Raw genomic sequence first — 22,955 nt, forward strand, 5'->3', positions numbered from 1 at the left:
CTGGGTAGTGGTACCTTGAGGAGTTACATAGGGATGCTCTGCCCAGTGTGCAGATGGGACAAGGGAAAGGAACAGGCTCACAGTCCCTGCACTCCCTTCATCAAACTTCCCCATCTCAGTGTTGCATTTCTGGCCAGTCCCAGAAATGACTGACAAGGGTACCCATGTCTTGGTATGCAGCCAAACCCTCCTAAAAGACGTGGACAAGGGATCACATCCTAGCACAGCCAATGTGCATATGGGCCAGGCCTCTTGCTGCTGAGGGGAATGCCTGCACTGCAAGGTAAACATAGCCATGGCTCCAAAGGTCTGGTCTGTTCCACGAATCTTGCAATGAGCCCCTCCTTGTAGCTCAATTGCTGTGAAGACATTTGCTTACCACTTTCCCCTGCCTGAGAACACCACATCTGGAAAGCCCCATTGTTCTTCCTTGCCCTTCACCTTATGACCTTCTGTAAATGGAAGGCCACAGGGGCATTCCATGCCATGTAGTCAGTGTGGTCCCATTTCACATCCTGGCTGCGCTGCAGGAAGCGTGTATAGAATGTGACTTACAAGGCAATGAAGATCCAGGCCCAGAATGTTAATTAAATGAATACATTATTGTATAATGAGTGCAGTAATACAATGCTAGTTTGAGGTATCAGAGTGCCATTTATCATTTTATTTTGGCATCCAAGCCCAAGTGAGGCCACCAAGTAAGTCTTAGAAAGAGATTTTCAGAGGGCATTCCTTTGAAACAGTTGATTCGAGCTACTGTGAAAGCAAGGGCAGCCTGGAAAAATTCCTATGTTTTGGTAAGCCAAGAAACCAGAATAATAAACAGAAAATCATAAACATCACAAGCCAGCTCTGTGCCAAGGGCTGGACTTTCCTGATGCTCTGTATTTTTCCCACAGTGCAGAACAGCTGCAAATTCAACACCGTTTGCAGGGTTTGCTGTTGCCTTCTCCTACAGGGAAAGAAAGTCTGAGGACATCAGATCCTTACATGTGTTTCTTTAAATTTGGTTTAAGAGATGGGTAGACGAGAAGGAGGCCCAAAACCAAGCAACGAAGAAGCCTAACAGCCTCTGTTTCTGTTCTGCTTTGCAGTTCCCTGGTTCCCAAGAAGTATCCAGGAGCTGGACAGATTTGCCAATCAGATCCTAAGCTATGGAGCGGAGCTGGATGCTGACCATCCTGTAAGAAAAATAACTTAGTTGTTTGTTTTGTCCACATATTTCTAGTTATTTGGATAGATGTTTCTCTCATTTATATTTGCTCTGCTTTAATTCAAATACAGTAGACTAAGTCTCAAGGTTTAGGACAAGAGAGGCACCACATTTCTAGAGCTAGTATCAGTTCATTCCCTGCTATGAAGTAGAGAAACCCCAAAGTTGCTTTAATTTAAGCAAATACCAGCAGACCTGAAGAGTCACAGATTTCATCAGAGCAGAATGCCACCACGGGGACACCTCTGTTTTTCCCATATGGCTCTGATACCCTGACTTGAGACTCACTTTGTGAATCACTAGCAACAAAATCTTCAGAAGCAGCGTATAACAGCCTGGAGGTAGGAAGAGTGTTTTTACATCTTTTATCACAAACACACAATTGAGCTTAGAGCATTGCAATGTAGTTGTTATATCTGTCATGATTCTTGTTTGGTGAGACATGAAAAAAGAAAAGGTTCCTTTTTCAAAAGGTTTGTGGTTAAAGTGGCAGAGTGAGATAGTTTTACTTACTGGCTTAGCTGAACATTTTTTCAGCTCTTCCAAATATAAGAATACTTGCTGCTTCTATTTCTTTCCAAGCAAACAACAACTTGTTTTCATTTGTCAACACACACCGAGTTCCATGCAGTGCAAAAGAAATTGCTGCTATTAGTTTAATTGAGATAGGATGATTATAAATAAATTACATGCAGCGCAACAAAAATTGCTGCTATTAGTTTAATTGAGATGAGGTGATTAGTCATTCACTACCTATTGCTTAATTCGAGAGGTGTTATGTATCATATACAATGATTCATGATACTCGGTGCAGTCATATGAAAGGCAGAATGAAAGGAGATACATTGAGCCAATGGCCCCCTCGTGTGTCATGTGGGAATAGACCAAGACTGTATTCAAAGAAAGAAACAAAAACATAGATGTTGAAAGGAATGAACAGCTCTGCTTCAGTTCCTAGAATTATTTAGGGAGTACTTTGTTCAGGTTGCGTTAAGAAAGAAGACAACTTCTGGGTAAATAGACATGGCAACATACAGAGTAAAGAATGAGAGAAATTAAAAAAGCCTTTGGTATGTTAGTACTTAAGCACGAGATTTGACCACAAATACATCTATGCCATATTAATCTGAGACAGTGTGTTTTTTATGCCATTGTTGGCCTTTATTTGACCAGCACTCTTCACTCGGTGCTCTACCTCAGCTCTCTCCAGTGCCTGGTTGTGTTTCATGGCCCCTCAGTCCTGTCACACCATGCACCTCTGAGAGAGACATTCATGAACTCCAGCAGTGCCCATGAAGTTACTGCTGTTCGCCTGGCAGATATTTCTTCTATCTGGGAAGGACATCACTTTAGGTGATGAAGACACTCCTGGCCCTGAGGAACTTACATCCTACATAAGTGTCACACTAGGATAGGAGAATGGTTATCCCGATAGTAGATTTAGAAATTGTATTTCTTAACTCCGATCAGACAGATGATTAGCTGCAAAGGTCAAACTGCTAACCACAAAATCTAATAGACATTCTCTATAGTGATTAAATCCTGTACTTCTGGGGCTCCCTGGAAGCTCACTGTTCCTTGGACCAGCCATGCTCTCAGCAGAAGAAAGGCTCTTCACCACCTGCATTTACCTATCATTGCTGTTTCTCTTTAGGGGTTCAAAGATCCTGTGTACCGGGCCCGGAGGAAGGAGTTTGCAGACATCGCCTACAACTACAGACAGTGAGTGCTCAACTTGCGGGCAGAAAGCAAGCCCATGTCTCCTGCCTTCTGTGGGGTTCTGTCCCTGCAGTGAGCCCTGTTTCTTTTCACAAGAGTCCTCCCGCTGCTGGCTTTTCTTTTTTGTGTGTTTAAATCTTCCTGTTCACGCATTTATCCTCAAATTGCAGTAAAACAAAAGTAAATTGTTGCAGGCACATGTTCAGATGAGAACATTACCTATCCTCTTTCCCCACAGCACCCCTTATCTCTGGCTTTGTTGTCTAATTGAACAGCAGACTCAGTTGCTACTACAAAGACCTGAGCATTGAATAAAGCTGTTTCTGGTATTCTCCTCATTAAACCAGGGCTGGGGGAGGAGAGCCTATCATTTACATTAAAGCAGGAGCTGCATACACTATTAAAATAATGAATAACTTATGGTTCTGATGCTAATCCAGCACCCGATACTCTACTTTTATCTTGTCTGACCCAGCTGCAATCAGCAGTTTGGTCTCTAATTTTCCAAGAAGAAATGAATGAATAGAGATGATAAATTCAGTTAGAACAGGCTTGCTTGATTGCTTTCAGTGATCAAATCTGGAGGAGATAGAATTCTGTTCCCAGAGCCACTCACACATTTATATCAATACTATTTGGTCTGATTCTTGCTGAGACTGGTAAAAAATTGTGATTGCAAATGATAAGGTAACATATGTTGTACATTTAGAGCTCTACTTCAGATAGAACTGTGATGAAAAGATAATTCCTGAGCCAAAAAGCTTATAATGCAATCATAAAATGAGAGAAATAATTGGCCTAATTGATGTAAAGTGAAAAAAAGCCAGGTGAAAAAAGTCAGAAGTCCAATTAATGGCTAGAAAAATTGAATAAGGCTTTGTGGCCAAATTTAGGTGGATTTAGTTTCCATTTATAAGTATCCCATAGAAGATTTAACTTTCTCAGTTAGCAGATAGCAAATTCTGGTCTCTAGTTTGCAGGCTTTCATCATATCCTACACAGAAATAAAATGAAAATGAGTTCGTATTCCACCCTCTGCCTCCACTCCTATATTCAACCTGAAACCCGCTTAGGGAGATGAAACTGTTATATTCCAAGATGTAACTAATTACTAGTTAGTCTCTTAGCCAGATTCTCAGACACTTTGGAGCCTCTACAGGCTAGAAGCTATGCCCAAAAAGCACCTTTTATATGAAATTATTGGACTTTTCAATAAGATCTTTCAGCTATAGAGCAATGAGCAGTATGTGAAAACCCACTTTTGGGCTTCTGGGTCTTGTGGAAAGATGTGAGGGATTTTTTGTGGCTTTGGATGCTGAATCATGAGGGCCCAAATAGATAGTGTACTTGATCTGGGTGTTTCACCTGGCAGATGCCTTTCAGGGTCTGCAGCAGGACAGTAGAGGCCAAGGGGGTGTCCACTGCTTGGAGGGACAGGAGCCTGGAAAAGCAGGCAGGAGGAGAGGGACAACCAAAGCTATGAGGCACTGTGGGAAGTGCCAGAAAAGGCAAAGATGCTTAGCTTGTAAAGTCAGTTATGAAGGTGAGGTGAGTTTTTGGTCAATTTTCTCATATTTTTATTTCCCTTATCAGTTTAATCTTATGTGCCCTCTCTTCTGTTATTATTTTGCTCTCTTTTGTCCTGCTGTTTGATGTTCTTTGTTGCATTTGCTGCTCTCTGCCCACATTCTTTTGCCTTCTTTCTTGGTACTTTTACCATTCATTTTTTGTTGAACACCTTGTTTCCCTGACTTGTTTCTGCTTTTCTCTTAGCCTGCCTTCTTCCTTCTGTCTTCCTTTGCTTCTGTCCCTGTGGATCCCTGCAATTTTTAAATTGAAATTTGAAAGATTTTTAAGCCATATCTTCCCCCTGTTGCCCAGGAAGGTGGCTGAGGATTACTTAGAAGTTCTATAGAAACAAAAATCCCCCAGCAAGCTTCATAATCCAACCTGATGTTTAAAGCTCCACAGATCAAGGAGGGCTGATACAGAGGTGCAGAAAATGACGGTGCTCCAGTGCAGCTGCCCTGAGGCTCAAGGGAAAAATGAGATAGTGGGATGGTGGTGTGTCATCAAGAGTTAACAATGGGTCTCTGGGGCTTGGAAAGCTCCAGCATTACTCCAGCAGTGATGTTAACCCTATTAAGTTACTTAAAACCCTTTGATTTTTCAAAGCTGTTGGATTCACCTATGGCCCTATCATTATTGCTAAGGAATTGACTATTCACAGGAGGCCAAAACACACTGCTTGTGATTGTCTTAATACCTGCTAGCTTCAACATGAGCTAAGTACATGGAGGCCTGAGGGTGGGATTTGACTCAAAATTACTTATTACAATAAAAAGGTCAAACTAGCTAAGTCTGCACCTGTTGTAGCATAAAGCCCACCCCAGAATTTCTCTGACCCCCACAAAGCAGAATTTTCTGGAGCTGATGGTTTCCCTGTTTCAACAAAGACAATTAATGTTGCATGCATTAGAGCAAGAAATTCAACAGCTGTTCCATGCCTGGTAATGGAAAGAAATTGAAATCATCAACCAGTTAATATTTTTGAAAGAACATTTCAGTAAGACAAATAAGCACTAATTTATTTGCAACGCTGTACTGCAAGAAGTGGACTAAAGGCCTGTTTCTCATAGAATCATAGAATGGCCTGGGTTGAAAAGGACCTCAAAGATCCTCTAGTTTCAAACCCTCTGCTATGTGCAGGGTTGCCAATCACTAGACTAGGCTGGCCAGAGCCGCATCCAGCCTGGCCTTGAATGCCTCCACAACTTCCTTGGGCAACCTGTTCCAGTGTGTCGCCACCCTCTGAGTGAAAAACTTCCTCCTAATATCTAACCTAAATCTCCCCTGCTGTAGTTTAAAACCATTCCACCTTGTACTATCACTATCCACCTTTATAAACAGCCTTTCCCCCTCCTGTTCATATGCTCCCTTCAAGTACTGGAAGGCCACAAGGAGGTCTTCCCAGAGCCTTCTTTTCTCTAAGCTAAACAAGATCTGAGTTCTCATCTGAATTCAGTGAGTTCTTCCCAGACATTGCCTAGGAACGAGTGAAGCTTGTTTTGCACCTGAATGTCAGAGCCAAGGTGTCTTCCTTCCTGCAACTGTAGTTCCTGGCCAGCCCATGGAAAGCTCCTGGGTGGGATGCTGGTGGCACTGGACAATTTCTCTATCACTCCTATTGAGTGCATCTTTTTCTTTTTTTTTTTTTTCAGTGGTCAACCTATTCCTCGAGTTACCTATACAGAAGAAGAAAAGAAAACTTGGGGCACCGTATTCAGAGAGCTGAAGAATCTCTATCCAACTCATGCTTGTTATGAACACAACCATGTGTTCCCACTGCTGGAGAAGTACTGTGGCTACCGGGAGGATAACATTCCCCAGCTTGAAGATGTTTCAAAGTTCTTGCAGAGTATGTTTGAATCATTAACACAAAAATAGATAAATGAAAAAAAGTCATTAAAAAAAAGAAAAAAGAAAGAAACAAGACAAAACAAAACAAACCTGCCAAACACAAATGTTTGTGGGCGTGGTGCTTTCACAGAGACTTTCTGTGAGCACTTGGTCACATCATTTAGACTGTCTCATATCAATCTCTAAAAGTTTCAGGAGTACAATGGTACAGATTCTCAGATGTTATGATTGTTGTACACATGGGCAGAAAATTCCCTGCTCTTCTGCAATTAAATTCTGTTTATCATAGAGCAAAGAAAACAATTAAAAATCTTCTTTTACTGCAAGGTGTCCAGGTAAGGATAAATCAAGCATCCTAGGTGCTTTTGACATGCCATGTTTTTGTCCCTTCAGCCTGCACTGGATTTCGCCTGCGTCCTGTTGCAGGCTTGCTCTCCTCTCGGGATTTCTTGGCTGGACTGGCATTCCGAGTATTTCACTCTACACAGTATATTCGCCATGCATCCAAACCTATGTACACACCAGAGCCGTAAGTATTTTGGCACAGAAAGTAAGTAAAATTGTAAGGTCAGGCCAACTGATAATAACCATGCAAGACTCCAGAGCACTCCTAGGAACAGATCTAATGGAGAGCAGCCAAGAGATTGCTCTTCTGAAAACACTTTTTGAAGGTTTCTAGTCTTTTTAGTAAGCTGTATCCACTTCTGAAAGTTCTTCTGGGATTGATCAGACAGTTTTGCTAACTGAAGACATGCTAGCATTGTGGCTGGTTGGTGAGAGAGCAGTGTACAAAAACATTTAGCTTACCTATTAACACCCCAAGCAGTAGTGTGAAATCTAATGCAGAAATGGTTCAACATGGTGCAAGCAAGCTTCTGATAGCAAGATAAAAGAAGCCCATATCAGTGACTCTTTTTCTTTTAAAGTTTTGTATTTTCTTGTCTGTTCCTGCCTGTTGTCCTTTTCCACTTACTGTTTTCAAGTAAGTTCTCTTCCTCTGCTTCATATTACTGCAGCTCTTCTGACCCTTCCTCACTGTTTCTTTGCTCTCCACCTCTTCCCATAACCTCCCTTTTCCCTCACTTTTTTCCATTCCTTATTCTTCTGATTTTCCTCCCTGCTTCTCCTCACCCTATTCCCATCTTGCACAAAGCCACACTCAAATATGTTTTGCTCTCATCTCACAAAATGTCCAGGCAAACTGGGGCAAATGGTACAGTGGAAAGCCTTACCACCAACCCCTGCTGTTACGCAGTTCCTGCAAGTCTTGTTTTCTGCCTCTGGGAGGGCACAGTGAATTACATATTTCACATCTTGGTTGGTATCTTTCCCTCTGAGACCCTGACCTCTGACATTCCCTATTCAATTCTTGTCGAGTTGGTCTGGTGGAGTCCAGTTTTCCTGGGCATGCATCTCCTTGAATGCCTGCTCTTCAGGTACCTGTCCTGTAAACATCTTGCACAGACCTTGGCCTCCTGGAAGTATTTCATCCCTTTCCGCTTCCTGTCTCATCAAACAGCTTATGTGTCTTTGAGGAATCTAGCAGTGTCTAGGTGAGTTCTTCCCCAAACATGCCAGCTGCTCGTTCAACTCATGATGAAAACAGCTCCACCTGAGGAAGGGAGAGCTCCCATCTTTCAGTGGGGGATTCCAGGCCTGAACAGTGACTGGAGCTGAGCTCCTGAACTGCCTGTAGCATGAGCTTCATCTAAAGCTATTTCCTGTTCCTGAGACAGAAAAGTGCATGTTCCCTTTGGTGAGGTGATTTCTTCCTTCGTTTTCCTCAGCTGGGGAAGTGGGCAGTTGGAAGCATCATTTCCCTCCATGAAGAAAAACAAATAACATATCCTTCCTTTGATTGATGCATGATAAAATCACTGAAAAGCCATAGGAGTGCAAACCTTCTCATCACAGGAAAAATCTACCCCAAGATTCCTGAGCATTATTTGCTCATAGGAGAGCATTTCCTAAATTAAATTTATCCACGTCATATTTTCCTGCAGTGATATTTGCCATGAGCTACTAGGACATGTGCCTCTTTTTGCTGATCCCAGTTTTGCTCAGTTTTCCCAGGTAAGTTATTTAGTATTTATACTATTTTTAAAACTGAACACATCACAGACTAGGTAATTAATAGGAAAAACCAAGAGCCATGAAGAATAGGATGGGATGGGATGCGATGGGATGGGATGGGATGGGATGGGATGGGATGGGATGAGATGAGATTGGATGCCATGGCATGGCACGGGGTGGGATGACATGTGATGGGATGGAATGACATGGTGGGATGAAATGGGATGGGATGAGGGAGAATTCACCTTCAAGGTTCAAGTATGGGTGAAGTCAGCTGAATCTCCCTTTCAAAATAACAAATGGTGTTAATTACTTTCCTTGCTTTTTGGTCATCTGAATGTGAAGATTTAGTTCATAATTGTTAAATACTGAAATTATAAATATCCACAGGTAGTAGGTTCTAAAGAGTTGTGAAGAATCAAATCAGAACACAAGAGAGAACATTGCTATGCTCCTGGCTAAAACTGTATGAAAGTACAGCTGATACCATGTAGGCTGTGAATTGTGACTTACTGAAATCTAGACACAAATCACATAGGTGATCTTATGTACCCACACTCCAAACATCTGTCTTGTGTGGGTTGCTTTTTATAGGCAATCCCTTTGTGAAAAATTCATCTAAAAACTTCTTTGTAGATGCTGATACTTCTGTGAAAAGTTGAATGGCTCATGAGTCATATGGGTTATCAATTCATTCTGTAGTCCAAACACTAGAAAAAGTGAAGATTTTTTTTTCTATTGAAGCTATCGCAGAGATGTGAAGTGAGGAACTGTCCTGTATGTGAGTGTGAAAGAAGTCTGGAGAAAAGTTTTCTCTTTGGTAGTGCTAACATGACTGGAAAAGAAGCCAAACCTCAGGGAAGAAGTAAACTTTTGGCTGCATCTTACTATAAAACAAGAAAAAACAGAAAGGCATAGACAGAAAGATAGAAAGAAAGAAGAAAAAAGAAATGCAAGGAAAGGAAGACAAAGAGAAAGATGGGAAGGACAGAAAGAAGGATAGAGAATGGCAGCTCAGAAGGACAGAAAGGTTGAGGGGATGGGATAACAACCTTGATGTAACATCTTGTTCACAAAACAAGTTGATTTGATGTAGTTAATAACATTCAGTTTTGCTGTCAGGAAAGCCCTTTGCCAGGGCTTTCCTTCCTTTCCTTGCTTTCCTTCAAGATAAACCCTACTGCCCTTTGGCTTACTAGAATTTGCCATGGCAAATGACGCTTTTGATGCGGGGAGGGCTGAGAAGTGGGTGATTCTTGGTGTTGAATTCACACTGGAGTAAACTGAGAAAGATACCTGGTTATTATACAGTCTTGCATGGCTGTCTTCTGAATTCAGATATTGCATGCTTCCTAGGAAAGTTTCCATTAGCTCCCAAGGTATGAACTAGGTTTTTCAAATCATGTCCAAACTTTTGGAAAGAAAAAAAAGCTCTTTCAAGGCTGCAAGAAAGCTCTTGCAGTAAGGACACATTGAAGCAGAGATAAATATTTAAGCTGTATGGATGTGATTGATTTATCTCCCTTTGACTGTCATTCTCTTTGGTGCGCATTGTAGGATTGATGAAAATTCTGTTTGACCTCAGTGGGTTTTGAAGCAGACTTAAAAGAGTCATGCCTTGTAAATGACACTTAGGACTCTTTTGTTCATTTCTGGAGAGATTTCTGGTTTAAAATTGATGCTGCATGATATGAACATGTCCTGTAAACATTTGTGTGTGGTAGTATAAGATGGTAACATTTAAAATGGGAGAAATTACATAAGACAAGACAGGAAGAATGTTTGCAATAAATGACTTGAAGAATAATGGTTTATTGTTGCAGGAAATTGGACTGGCATCTCTGGGAGCTCCAGATGATTTCATCGAGAAACTTGCTACGGTAATTTAATAAATGGGAGCTCAGTTCTCCAAGGCACCCTGTGTTGTTTTAATTCTGCTGCCACTGAGGTCACTGATAGAACTCCCATAGAGTTGAATGAGAACAGAGTGAAGTCCATGATTGGAAAACCTCGCCCTGAAAAAGTTGCACTAAAGGAAAATAGTTTGGGCACCTCTTATTCAAAGTGACAGTTGTGATTAAAAACAGAGGGTTGGACAAGTCTTCCATCAGCACAAACATTGGGCAAGAAGAGACTAAGTGTTACTACACGCCCCTGGGAAATTTTGAAAGACAGCTTCAGTAATTCTACCTGCCAGGGTCCCTTTTCTTCTATCCTGCCAAGCAGATAATGTCATCTGCAATCAGTGACCCCTTTAAATCCTGCACTGGGAGAATTGTGACTCCACATCAGGATATGCATATGAGATTAGTGTCACCAGTGCCAAATCAACTGGGCAGAGTGCTGCATTATCTTTGCTGTTTTGATAGATGAAGAAGGTTTTTTTTTTGAGCAAGAGTGAGTGTCCCATCAAACATATAGTGACAGAGCAAAAAGTTGAGTGGGGCCACACACTAGGGTCTACTATTGCTATAACAGCTCATTTCTTCTGTGCTGCTATAGCCAGACACCCTCTGAGTAAAACAGGAAACATACTTCTATCATCAAAGGTTCAAACTTCAGCTGGGTTGGCCAGCCAAAATGAAATTTTATTGCTATGTTTTCATTGTCTCTGCTCTGCTGACAAATGTAAGCACAGTAAAGCACAACACTGTTTGTCAGGGAACTGAATTTGCAGACACACTGAGTCTAGCATGGCCCTCTCAGAAGAATTTCAATCTGTGAGGACATTTCCAGTATTTATGCATTTGTTGTTTGACATATGGCAACATTTTAAATAGAAATGCAAATTCTAAAGGCATTCAAATCAGTGGTGTGTACCTCTCCTTTCTGATCAAGGGATCATGTCCTGTATAATTTTCCTGCTAGGTTTATTGGTTTACTGTGGAATTTGGACTGTGTAAGGAAGGAGATTCACTAAAGGCATATGGTGCTGGGCTGCTGTCTTCATTTGGAGAGCTGCAGGTATGTTCTTTAAAACAATATTTTGATCATGTCATACAGTTCATGCCTAGGTTTTTAAAATTATTCGAGTATATCTTCTGGCTGTCTTTAGATCCTTATTTTGCTTCATACTTCGTAGTATATAATGTTATATTTTGTTGAAGTGTTCTATCTAATTGATGCATCATTGTATTTATATAGAAATGTCTCATAGCTGCTTCTTCCCCATTAAGTGATCAAATGATTGATATTCCACAGCAGCAGGTCTTTGCTCTGTAAAACTGGGTGGTATTCAGGAGCTCTATCTTTCTTTCATAACAAATTAAAGCACTATTTAACTGAAACAGATTTCTTACCCTTTTGCACGTAGTACTGTTTATCAGGTAAGCCTGAGATTCGGCCTCTCGTCCTCGAAAACACTTCTGTGCAGAAGTACTCTGTTACTGAGTTCCAGCCTACCTACTTTGTTGCTGAAAGTTTTAATGATGCAAAAGAAAAGCTAAGGTAAGACAATCATTCCATATATAACCCAATTCCTTATCCACTGCAAGTACAACAGATCTCATTGTTGTAACAGGTATAGGTTTGACAGAAATGTTTTGAGAAGCTTCAGGAAAAGTTCTGCAATGCTCTAAGAGTCTAAACAATTGTTACACTCAAAATCTTCTCATAGGTAGTAAAGCCATAGGTATACGAAGCCAAGAACTTATGGTTACTCTAATTAAGAGTTTCATCTGTTTAAACAAAATATTAAAAAAAAAACAAACCCAAAAACAAAAAACAAGAACTCAGATTATTATAATAACATTAGGTGTCAAAGCTAGCAAATTAAGGCAAAACAAGTTTATTTAACAATAATTTAGTTAAACTTCATTATTAAAAAAAAATTCTTTGTGTCTTCTCCCTTTTCTTTTCAACTTATGTTCACCCTTACACTTTCTTTTGTGTCTTAAAGTCAACAGTTTTAGTCTGGGGATAGGGGGTAGATCTGTCAAGGTATCAGCTTCTCCTGAGGTCTTCAGAGCAAGATTGTGATGCTAATAAATAGTATTTCTTACTCTCTTTCCTGAGGAGGAAAAAGATGTTTATATTTCCTTTTTTATTCCTTTGCTCAAGGTCTGTTCAGGGTCATTGTTATCTTTTCTAACATGCTTTACATCTTTTTTTGTCTCTTTTTTCTCATCTCAAATTGTATCTGTGGGTATTTTGTCTGTCTGCTTTTTGTTTTCCCTCATCTCCTAAATTACTATGAACACCTGATCAGCTGGAACTGCTGATAGCCTAGGGACCACAGCATCATCCACCCTACCCTACCCTACCCTACCCTACCCTGTCCTGTCCTGTCCTGTCCTGTCCTGTCCTGTCCCGTCCCGTTCCATCCTGTCCCATCCCATCCTGTTTCATCCCATCCTGTCCTGTCCCGTCCCGTCCCATCCCATCCTGCCCTGCCCTGTCTTGTCCTGTCCTGTCCTGTCCTGTCCTAACCCATCCCATTCTATTCCATCTTATCCTCATGCCTTTAGGCCTCATTTACCAGCCCTCTAATAATCCTTTATGTTACATCATACTTTAGGGTCAGACTTTATTCACCCTGTTCAGCATAACTACTTGATATTCCTGCCTATAAAAAAATTATTAACACTAAGCATTACAAAACAGAATTTTTCAGAATTGAGTAAAACTGTGATAAATTGGGTAATAGCTACGTGGTCATTAGACAACTGATATTACAACTAAACAAAACTACCAGCAAGCCTAATAACCCCAATCCTGAGGCCTCTGTTGTTAGTTTAATACAGAGCCTCCAGCTTGTTACCAACAGTGTGTTTACAAGCCTACAGGGCTACTTAATAAATCTTTCAGTCATCTGTGACTCAAATACAAATTCAGTTCCAGTACAAGACTTTGAAGCAAAGGTCCAGTTTCAGTTCTGGTTCTTGAAAGAGAACTGGCTCAGACTGCACTTGGGGTTCAGCTTGGGTTCCACCTCACAGAAATATTTCTATTTTTCTTTAATAACAGTATCAACAACAACATTCCTTCTGGACATTAGCCAAGCATCTGGGGATTAATCTTGTTCACGCTCAATAAATCTTTTACAGCAGATGCTATGCAGGGACTTGTCCCAGATCTGACGTCTCTTTATTTTTCTTTCTCTTTTCCACTTTCTTCTGTTTGCAGATTAACACATACCAAGACCCAAGACATTCACCTGCCCCAGGCTTCCTGATGCTAGGTCTTCCTAGCTACCTCCTCTACTGTTTCCTCAGTCATCATAAACCTGCAGCCACTATTCCTGCCTTTTTTTTGTGGGGCAATACTTGAAAAAGATAACTTTCTTGTCTGGATTATGCTGTTAACCTCCTCCATACAGTTTCTATCTTCACTGTGTACTTCTCTATATGAGGAGAAAGCCTTACTCTAAAGAGAAAAAGATGCTGCCTTACTCTATAGAAAACTCCTTACTATTCAGATTTTATTGCTTCTTTCACTTGTTCCAAAAATAGAATTGGAAAATTGGTTAAACAGAGGTGAATGTGTTGTTTCAGTGCCTAAGTTGGTGGGTTACATGTGGATATGTGTGTGTGTGTTTACCTAGAGGTATTCATCTTCTAACAAGGATCTTACTTGCAGCAGAGATTTAAGAAGACCATCTTCTAAAGAGGACCTTTTCACTTTGAAAAGCTGAACTGACAATACCAAATTCTTTTAACATACCCAGAGTAATTGTTTTCTGTTGTCACACCTTGTGGTCTGCTCACACTGAACTCTATTGGAAACAATGGCCTTATCTGATAATAATTAGGGCTAAACTGAGGAGCAATGTAAAAGTGGCATCCAACACATTCTACTGTTCTGGGAATATGGGATTAACCATGCTGAGTCACAGACTACACAGTGAGGCTTCAAAATCAACCCTTGTGCGCTTTCTTTCCTCCTTCAGCAATAACTTCAGTAATCTGAAGCAGATATATAAACCAGTATCCTGCTGGGGCCTGCAAAGAGCCTGGAACAATAGCTCTGACCATCTTTTCCCATTCAGTTCACCCTTCTACAATTCTGTGGTAATGCAAATTAGTGTTATCCCAAGATACTTAAATCTTAATGTTTCTGCCATGGAATTAACTATTTTGCAGCAGAGAAGGTTGAGAATAAGGGCAGCAAAACCGCAGCTTCACTCTGCCGGCTATCTCTTATTTTTCAGTGACCTGGGAACTATTACCAACCATGCCAGAAGTTTGCCTGTTCCCTGATAATACAGGATGGCATAATATTTGACTTTGCTTTTCCAGAAACTGTAGACACGGATCAGGATTTTGCATTACTGAAAGGAAAATGGGGTCATAAGTTTGGCAAATACTGATAGATGTGTAGTTGTACTGTATCAGGAGAAGTGTAGAATAATTAGATTTGCTTGGAAAAACTAAAGGTGGTGAGGACAAATGAAGATTCAAGCATGTTACAGAACACTGTGTGTCTCATCTCACTCAGCAGGAATTTCAGTTGCTTCCTCCCATAGATATTCCCCTCATCAGCAAATGTACATGCTAACTGAGAAGAGTTGCTGAAAAACAGAGCTTTTAATGTTTGTATGTGTTTTTGTATTTTTGCCTCAGGAAATTTGCTCAAACAATTCCTCGTCCTTTCTCTGTTCGGTACAATCCCTACACCCAGAGGATCGAAGTCTTGGACAATGCAAAGCAGCTGAAGAACTTAGCTGACACTATCAACAGTAAGGAACTATGGATCTGTTAGCATGAATACCTCTAAGCTCAAATCAGATATAGTAACCACAAAGCAGATTTTGTCTTTGCCTTTTGTGCTCTGAGCTTGACCATAATCAAGCATCAGATATCTCTTTTATTGGGCAAAAATTCCTTTCTAATTATAGCTAAGCTTCAAAATAGCATTTCCACTTGACTATAGTTAGTTACATCTGAAATATCCATTTTAGCTGGAGATGCTAGGAAAATTCAGAGGCCCTGTAATGGTTTCTGATCTGTGTCTCAAGCTGTTTTTAGTAAACAAGAGAAGTTTGGCTTATTTACATATTCATTTTTGTTTCTAGTTTTCTCATGATATGTTTTTTTTCCCCTAACATTGTCTACCCTGCCAAGAATCAGCATTCCTGATCCTACAAGCCAACCTTGTATGACTGATGAAAGTGAAGGGCTGACTGAAAATCATACTGTAGTATGACCCTCATAAATGTGTCCAGTCCAGCACTTATTTACTCTTCCCTTCCCTTCCCTTCCCTTCCCTTCCCTTCCCTTCCCTTCCCTTCCCTTCCCTTCCCTTCCCTTCCCTTCCCTTCCCTTCCCTTCCTTTTCCTTTCTTTTCTTCTCTCTCTCTCTCTCTTTTTTTTTTTCTTCCCAGGGAGTGAATATAACTCTGAATATAAATATATACAGGAATGTTAGAAATGAGCTAGCTGTAGGACTAATTGGTCTGATTATTTTATTTACAGGTGAGATGGGGATCCTCTGCAATGCCCTCCAGAAGATCAAATGAAGATTTTCTGTAACTCTTGCAAATCACTGGCTACACAGAAGAAGTCATGTGCAAAAATGCCAGTCTTCACCTAGCTTCAGTTTATTATCTTCCTGTGTACTGCATGAATGCCTATGTCATATATCTTAATTACCAATAGATGAGCAGAGAAGGAAACTCTTGCCTCTTTTGGCCTTTAGACATTAATCCATTTTTTTTTCATTAAAGCATAAAAATAATCTTAGTTCTGGGAATCTAGGGAAACTCTCCACATATATTGTATCAAAAGTTATCAGAAGGGGGAGATCTCAACTATGCAGAGCTATGGTCTGTAACAACCATGGGGTTATATTACCACACTTGTCCCAGTGACAGAATAGTAATGACCAACACAGAGTAACCCATATTTTTATTTTTATTTTTATTTTTATTTTTATTTTTATTTTTATTTTTATTTTTATTTTTATTTTTATTTTTATTTTTTCTCTCTCGCAGTCATTCTCCCCTCAGTTCCTCACATTTGTGCATGTTTCCCATGAAATACTGAACTTTACATACTTCAGAGGTCTGCATGCTGCCTGGTCCTGTAAACCATGACTTCCCTTGGTGAAACTACACCTCTTCTTTTACACATGAACACCTCTATCCTGAAATAATACTTTTTGTTCTTTAGAATTTGATGTTGCCATTGATTAAAAGCACAGATGCTAGTGGAAAAGACAGCAAGCATGCTGCAGCTTCATTAACACAAATTTATCACCATGCAGAAATACACTGTATTTGCACAAGCACTAATCCCAAAATGGTTTCTTCAGGCCAAGAACATGGTGTGCTATGTTGTGTCACTGGTTTGCAGAGTGGAGTTTGTCAGAAAGGCACTGACATTGCCTATCTGAAACATGGAGTCCATGCCTCAGCACTGTACCCACAAAATATCCTTTTCAGAGAAGGGTTACCTAAAGGCACATCTGTGTGGCTTTTTGTATTTGGATGTGAGATCATAAAGCCATTACTATAGGCAAGCAAGATAAAATGTAAAGATTTTAGTGGTGTATCAACGCATTATTAGCTTAGATTCAGAGTTGTAACAGCTCTGTTATAATATTATGTAACATGGATTCAGAGTTGATTCAGTGTGCTTACAGAAGAGGATAGTTCTTTAGATACTGTGGAAGGCTGAGGTATGAAGGCTACTTTTTGTAGCATTAATCCTCTGAGGGTGGGTGCTTTAATCAGAACTGCTGCGAGGCTTCTCCTAACTTTTTGGATTCATAATCCAGAGGGGTATCAGTACTCATCCTCAATGTCAATATCTTCCACCATCAGGAGGAGAAGTGATGCTTACAATACAGATGAAAATATCAGAACCTTCCAACTTCTAACTTCTTGTATCTGTGTCTAGAATCCCAACCAAAGCCATCACAGAATCACAGTGTTGTAAGTGTTGGAAGGTACCTCTGGAGATCATCTAGTCCAACTCCCTGCTAAAGCATATTCCCTACAGTAGGTTCCAAAGGAAAGCATTCAGGCAGGTTTTGAATGGTTTTGAATTTCCAGAGGAGATGCCGTCACTTCTCTGGGCAGCTTTTTCCAGTACCTCTCACAGAAAAGAAGTACTTTGTCATGTTTATATGGAACTTTCTATGTTCGAGTTTGTGCCCACTGTCCCTTGTTCTGTCACTGGGCACTGCTGAAAATATCCTGGCCGCATTCATTTGGTATTTATAAGCATTGATAAGATTCCCCCTCAGTCTTCCCCAGGTTGAACAGTCCCAGGGCTCTCAGCATTCCCTCATAAGAGAGATGCTCCAGGCCACTCATCATCTCTGTGATCCTCCACTGGGCTCTCTTGAGAAGTTCCCTGTCTTTCTTGAACTGGGGAACCCAGAACTGGGCGCAGCACTCCAGATGTGGCCTCAGGAAGACAGAGAGGAGAGGGAGGATCACCTCCTACTATCCGCTGGCCATATTCTTTGTAACATACCCCAGAATGTTGCTGACCTTCTGGGCCACAAGGGAACACTGATGGCTCATGGCCAACCTGTTGCCCACCAGGACTCTCAGATCCTTTTCCGCAGAGCTCCTTTTCAGTACGTCAGCCCCTCACCTGCACTGATACATGCAACTATTCCTCCTCAGGTGTAGAACTCTCACTTGCCCTTGTTGAATCTTATCAGGTTCCCCTTTGCCCAACTCTCCAGCCTGTCCAGGTCTTGCTGAATGGCAGGCAGTGCAACCTTCTGGTGTGTCAGCCACTCCTCTCATCTTTGGCTCATCAGCAAACTTGCTGAGGATACTTGCTGAGGATGCATTCAATCCCTTCATCCAGGTCACTGAACAAGATTGGGCCCAGTAGCAATCCCTGGGGAACACTGCTAGCTACGGGCCTCCAGCTAGACTCTGTGCCACTGATCACAGCCCTCTGTGCTTTGCCAATCAGCCAGTTCTCACTCCCTCCTCTATCCACTCATCTATTCCATACTTTCTAAGCTTATCCATGAGGATGTTATGGGGGACACTGTCAAAAGTCTTGGTGATGTCAAGGTAGACAACATCCACTGCTCTCCCATCATCTACCCAGCTGGTCATGGTGGCAAAGAAATCCACTAGATTGGTCAAGTGTGGTTTCCTCTCGGTCAGCCCATGCTGACTGCTCCTAATTACCTTCTTCTACTTGCTTGGAGATTACATCCAGAATAAACTGTTCCATTACTTTATGGGGGACGGAGGTGAGGATGACTGGCCTGTAGCTTCCTGAGTTCATCTTCTCATCCTTTTTGAAGACTGGAGTTACACTGACTTTCCACCAGTTCTCAGGCACCTCTCTTCCATGATCTTTCATGATAGAAAGAAGTTTGGCAATCAAATGCTGTCAACTCTGTAAGCTCCCTCAGCACTTGTTGATGCATCCCATAGGGGCCCATGGATCTGTGTGTGTCAAGTTTGCCTAAAAGATCTCTGATCAGATCTTTCTCAAAGGAAGCCTTCCTCTCCCCAGACTATCTTCAGGATCTGAGATTCCTGAGAGGAAGTTCTAGCAGTAAAGACTGAAACAAAAAAGATATTCAGTAACTCCACCTTCTTAATGTCCTCTGTTTCCAAAGCACCCACCTCATTCAGCAGAGGGCCCACATTTTCACTAGTCTTCCTTTTTGTGCCTCACATTCTTAAAAAAACCTTTTTTGTTGCCCTTGACCTCCCTCACCAGATTTAATTGCAAGTGGGCCTTAGCCTTCCTTGTGTCATCCTTTCATGCCCTGAAAATGTTCCTGTAATCTTTTTTTTTTTTTCCATAAGCTCCTAGGCAATCCAGGTCTCCTGTCATCTTTTCCTGATTTCTTGCTCTTAAGCATGCATTGATCTTAAACTATGGGAGACATAGGTTAGCTCTGTCCAAGTCTGAGTGCTTTCAAACTCACACACACTATCTTTCAAAACAGCTCCTAAATCATTATGCTTTTTAGTTTCCTTCTTTCCCCTGCTTGAACTTTAAACTTGCTCTTTTGTTAAAGTACTTTTATTTTCTGCCTGGAGTACAGATTGTCAGGCAGCAAATGGAAGAGGGGGTTCTTCCAGCTTAATCCAATGGATGAGTCACAGAGACATAAGAATTTTGCTGTTCATAAGGCTATTACTGTATTTTATCCAGTAACTTTCACTCAAGGTAGCAAAATGTTCTCTTGGACCTGTCTACAATGTATAATACCTCTCCATAGCTCTCTAATTGAAAGAGTGAGATCAACACTTGTAAATTGGAACTGAGTGGAGCAAAGCAATCCAGAATAGCACTTCCAGCTTGAAAATATATTGCATTATGATACTAAGATGGTTAAAGGGTTATATTTCAGTTAGAAGATCCAAACATGGAGGGGACTTTGAAAGTCCTTAAGTTCTGTACCTACTATTGTGCTACTCTTGTATTTTTAGTTTGAAAATCAATTGAGCTTCCGTGTAAGCATCATCCTCTAGGAAGACAGAAAGTACAACTGTTTCCATTATATTTATAGTGAGTAATAACATTGGACTAAGGATATAATCTGGAATCTTTTCTGTAGAATTATACTTATGCAAAATGGTATCATTTTGGTGCTTTGAAGTAAGATTTTTTATCTCTCTTTTTCTTCTTCTTCTTCTTCTTCTTCTGCTTTTTCTCATGACAGTATCTGTTTAGTTCTTTCCGTCTTGCTTGGCATGTATTTTCAGTGTCAAAGTAACCCATATTTTAAGCTCTTAATAAAATGGAATCCCTGATGTAACTGTTTCACAAAAAGACAGTTTCATCTGAGGGATGAAATCTTTCAGACTAACTCTCAGACAGCTTTCCAAACTCCTCTGCTTTTGATCTCTGTTATGTGTGACAGCAGTAGTAAATCTACAATGATACTGAGAATCCAGCAGTCATGGTTATCTTTTATATGCAGCTAGAACAGTTTAAGAACACTGATGCCATAATTGTGATTCTGTGCCCTTTAATGCAAGTGCACATGTACAATAACTTCAGCCAAAGCTGCTCACCAAGACTCAGAGACGAGAAAAAGTTAAATGCTCAATATTTTAAAAGTAGTGAAACTATACTGAAAATAGATTTTCCTTGCAGAAAAAATAATGGCTTTAATGTGACTTAAATAGTATAGAGTAAATTGCATTTGAAAGTGTATTCTTAATGAACCGCATTTTATATCCATGCTAAACATGATTAAAAATGTGTACCAAAATCCTTTTTGTTTTATTTCAAAATTATAACTCCTCAACGCATTCTTAAATATTAAAATTTTAAATATTAAAATTTTTAAATAATAAAATATACAGGTAAGAAGGAAAGACCATTTGATGTGAGTTCCAATTAAAACAACAACAACAAAAAAGGCTACCTTGGGGTGCTTGAGTGTCACTCATTCTGACAAGACTATGGAGCTTTAAGGGAAACTGAGATAAAAAAAGAAAAGCTTCTTGATACATGTAATTATCTAGAAATACACAGCAACACATCGATTACTTTACCTTTGCATACTGTGTATATCTTTGTATGCTTCTCTGATTAACCTATCCCTACATCAACTTCTAAGTAAGTGGCACTCACTTCTATCCCACCATGCCCATTTTCAAGCTTCGCTTCAAGTGACCAAGGAAGCCCTCTCATGAGGTCCTCTTCCTTTTCAGTAACTTTAACCAAGATCACTGGTGGTGGTGGAAGAAGGAGTCATCAACACAAGTTACATGGACATGTGGTCTCCTCTGGGCTTCTTAAGATGCTGGCTGACAGTATCTTTTCAGTAGTATTGTTATACCTCAAAGGAATTACTTTTCTTAATGCAGGTGTCCTATCAAAGTTGACTTAAATCATGACACAGTGTGTGGGTCCTTTCAGGGTCTACCCCAAACATGGATTCTAGGTGGCACTGAAGTGTCCACTAGCTGGGAAAGGACATGTTACCACCTAGAGAGTTATGGTACTCTGTACTGGATCTTCCATGAGCTCCAAAGCTACGCTGCAAGCTTTGTTTGTACTGCTTTAATGGGTAGCTCATGACTCCAGTCTGGGTCTATTGAGAAATCTCAATCTGTATGCAAGAACATTCTGCTTTATGTTGTACAAGCATGTAGAGATGGGAATCTATCTGACACAAGAATGTAGAGACAGTCATAAGAGTCTGCTGCCTCTGCTCTCCTGGTATTTATGACCAGTGCCTTCAACATGCATCTCAGTCCCTCAGGATTTCATCTATAGTGCAAGGACTCAGGAGTGAATAGGTTGGAGTAGGATATATCATCTATTGTTTGTGCCATGCTTGTGACTAGGATGTGGGGATGTATGCATCCATTCTACTTGGAGAAGCCCAGCATGGGTTCAGACAGTCAGATTCATCTTGGCTTATTCACCTGCACCCAGCCTTACCATCATTGCTATGGGAACATGAGAGCAGAGAGAACACCATTCCTCCTCAAAGCCTACTCCCCGCCCCTACCTCCCTGGTTCAATTCATTTTACAGGCAGAGTTAAGGATGGTGCTTTGGGCTTTATACAGACCGCTTAAGTCCCCTGAGACATGACTTTGGACAGGGATGGGGTGCTCAGTGCCGGGGGCCCTGGGCAGACTACGGAGAGAATGCCCGAGCCCTGAGCCCGGCTGGGGTTCAGCACCTCGGACAGCGATTAGCCTGGCTCTGCCCGCGGGCTGGGCACTGCCGCGGGGACGGAGCTTCTCAGTCTGCTGCTTATCCTTCTGCTGAGCACGCATTGCACTACGTCAGGATAGACCAATGTTCTTCAGAGGCAATGAGATTTACCTTCTGGGAATAGTGATCCGAACATCCCCTCTGGGTTTGTACATCCTGACCAGGCAACAGCTGAGGGAGTTGAGAACTTCCCAGTGCTCTGTTTTGGGTCAAGGAGAAATGCAGGGTGGTTATAGTCTCTGGGGGTCAAAATCTAGCTGCAGCATGTTTTTATGCCCTGTTCAGGGAGGAGCCAAAGATCAGTTCATCACTAGGGTGTGAGATTCAGCCAGGATCAGCTAAGGGACACATCAGAAATGGCTGCATCTGCAAAGGAAGGACAGAACAGAGGATTTTGGCTTCCAAGATGACTTTCACAGGGGTTCCAGTATGCTGTAACTTGGGGTAGGAATACACAAGTGCTCAGATCCAGAAACATATTTACAGACTTCAAGGGATGTCATGCTATGTAGGAGCAGAACTGAAATCCCCTTGTGCTTGTCCTACCAGCAGTAAGAAGGAAGTTACCCTGTTATTTTAAAGAGTTTATATTACTGGAAGCAAAATCCTGACAGAAATAAGTTTCAACACAGCCTTAGCCTAGATGCAGTACTCAGTCTTTCCAGGGATAGAGCAGAACAGGTCAGAGACTGTAAACAAGAAAAGCTTGAAGGTAGGCAGTGAGCTTTGACTGGCTCAGATGTCCCTGGCTATCCCACAGTTGCATCAGTGTCAAGGAGACATCACTTGGATTTGGCTGGGAAGTGGGAGAAGAGACTATTGATTTCCTGGGTGGATGATAGTCCAGACTGGGAGATGTAAATAGTACTCAGGCAAATTGTCTATCAACAAAGGAACCCCTCTCTAGGGGTGAATGGCT

At 41.1% G+C, this 22,955-nt stretch overlaps 1 protein-coding gene across 1 annotated transcript in view; it reads left to right on the plus strand.

Annotated features, from left to right (window-relative positions):
- The window catches only part of PAH (phenylalanine hydroxylase), a 40,687-nt gene extending 20,005 nt beyond the window's left edge, over positions 1-20,682 (plus strand). The window contains exons 4-13 of the mRNA NM_001001298.2: positions 1,095-1,183; positions 2,868-2,935; positions 6,154-6,350; positions 6,746-6,881; positions 8,356-8,425; positions 10,249-10,305; positions 11,294-11,389; positions 11,739-11,872; positions 14,986-15,101; positions 15,837-20,682. Coding sequence (NP_001001298.1) covers positions 1,095-1,183; positions 2,868-2,935; positions 6,154-6,350; positions 6,746-6,881; positions 8,356-8,425; positions 10,249-10,305; positions 11,294-11,389; positions 11,739-11,872; positions 14,986-15,101; positions 15,837-15,880 — 1,007 coding nt within the window. The 3' untranslated portion in view covers positions 15,881-20,682. The remainder of the gene's footprint in view (positions 1-1,094; positions 1,184-2,867; positions 2,936-6,153; positions 6,351-6,745; positions 6,882-8,355; positions 8,426-10,248; positions 10,306-11,293; positions 11,390-11,738; positions 11,873-14,985; positions 15,102-15,836) is intronic.
- The last annotated feature ends 2,273 nt before the right edge of the window (positions 20,683-22,955 follow it).

This window comes from Gallus gallus, chromosome 1 (genome assembly GCF_016699485.2).
Source record: "Gallus gallus isolate bGalGal1 chromosome 1, bGalGal1.mat.broiler.GRCg7b, whole genome shotgun sequence".
Classification (NCBI taxonomy): domain Eukaryota; kingdom Metazoa; phylum Chordata; class Aves; order Galliformes; family Phasianidae; genus Gallus; species Gallus gallus.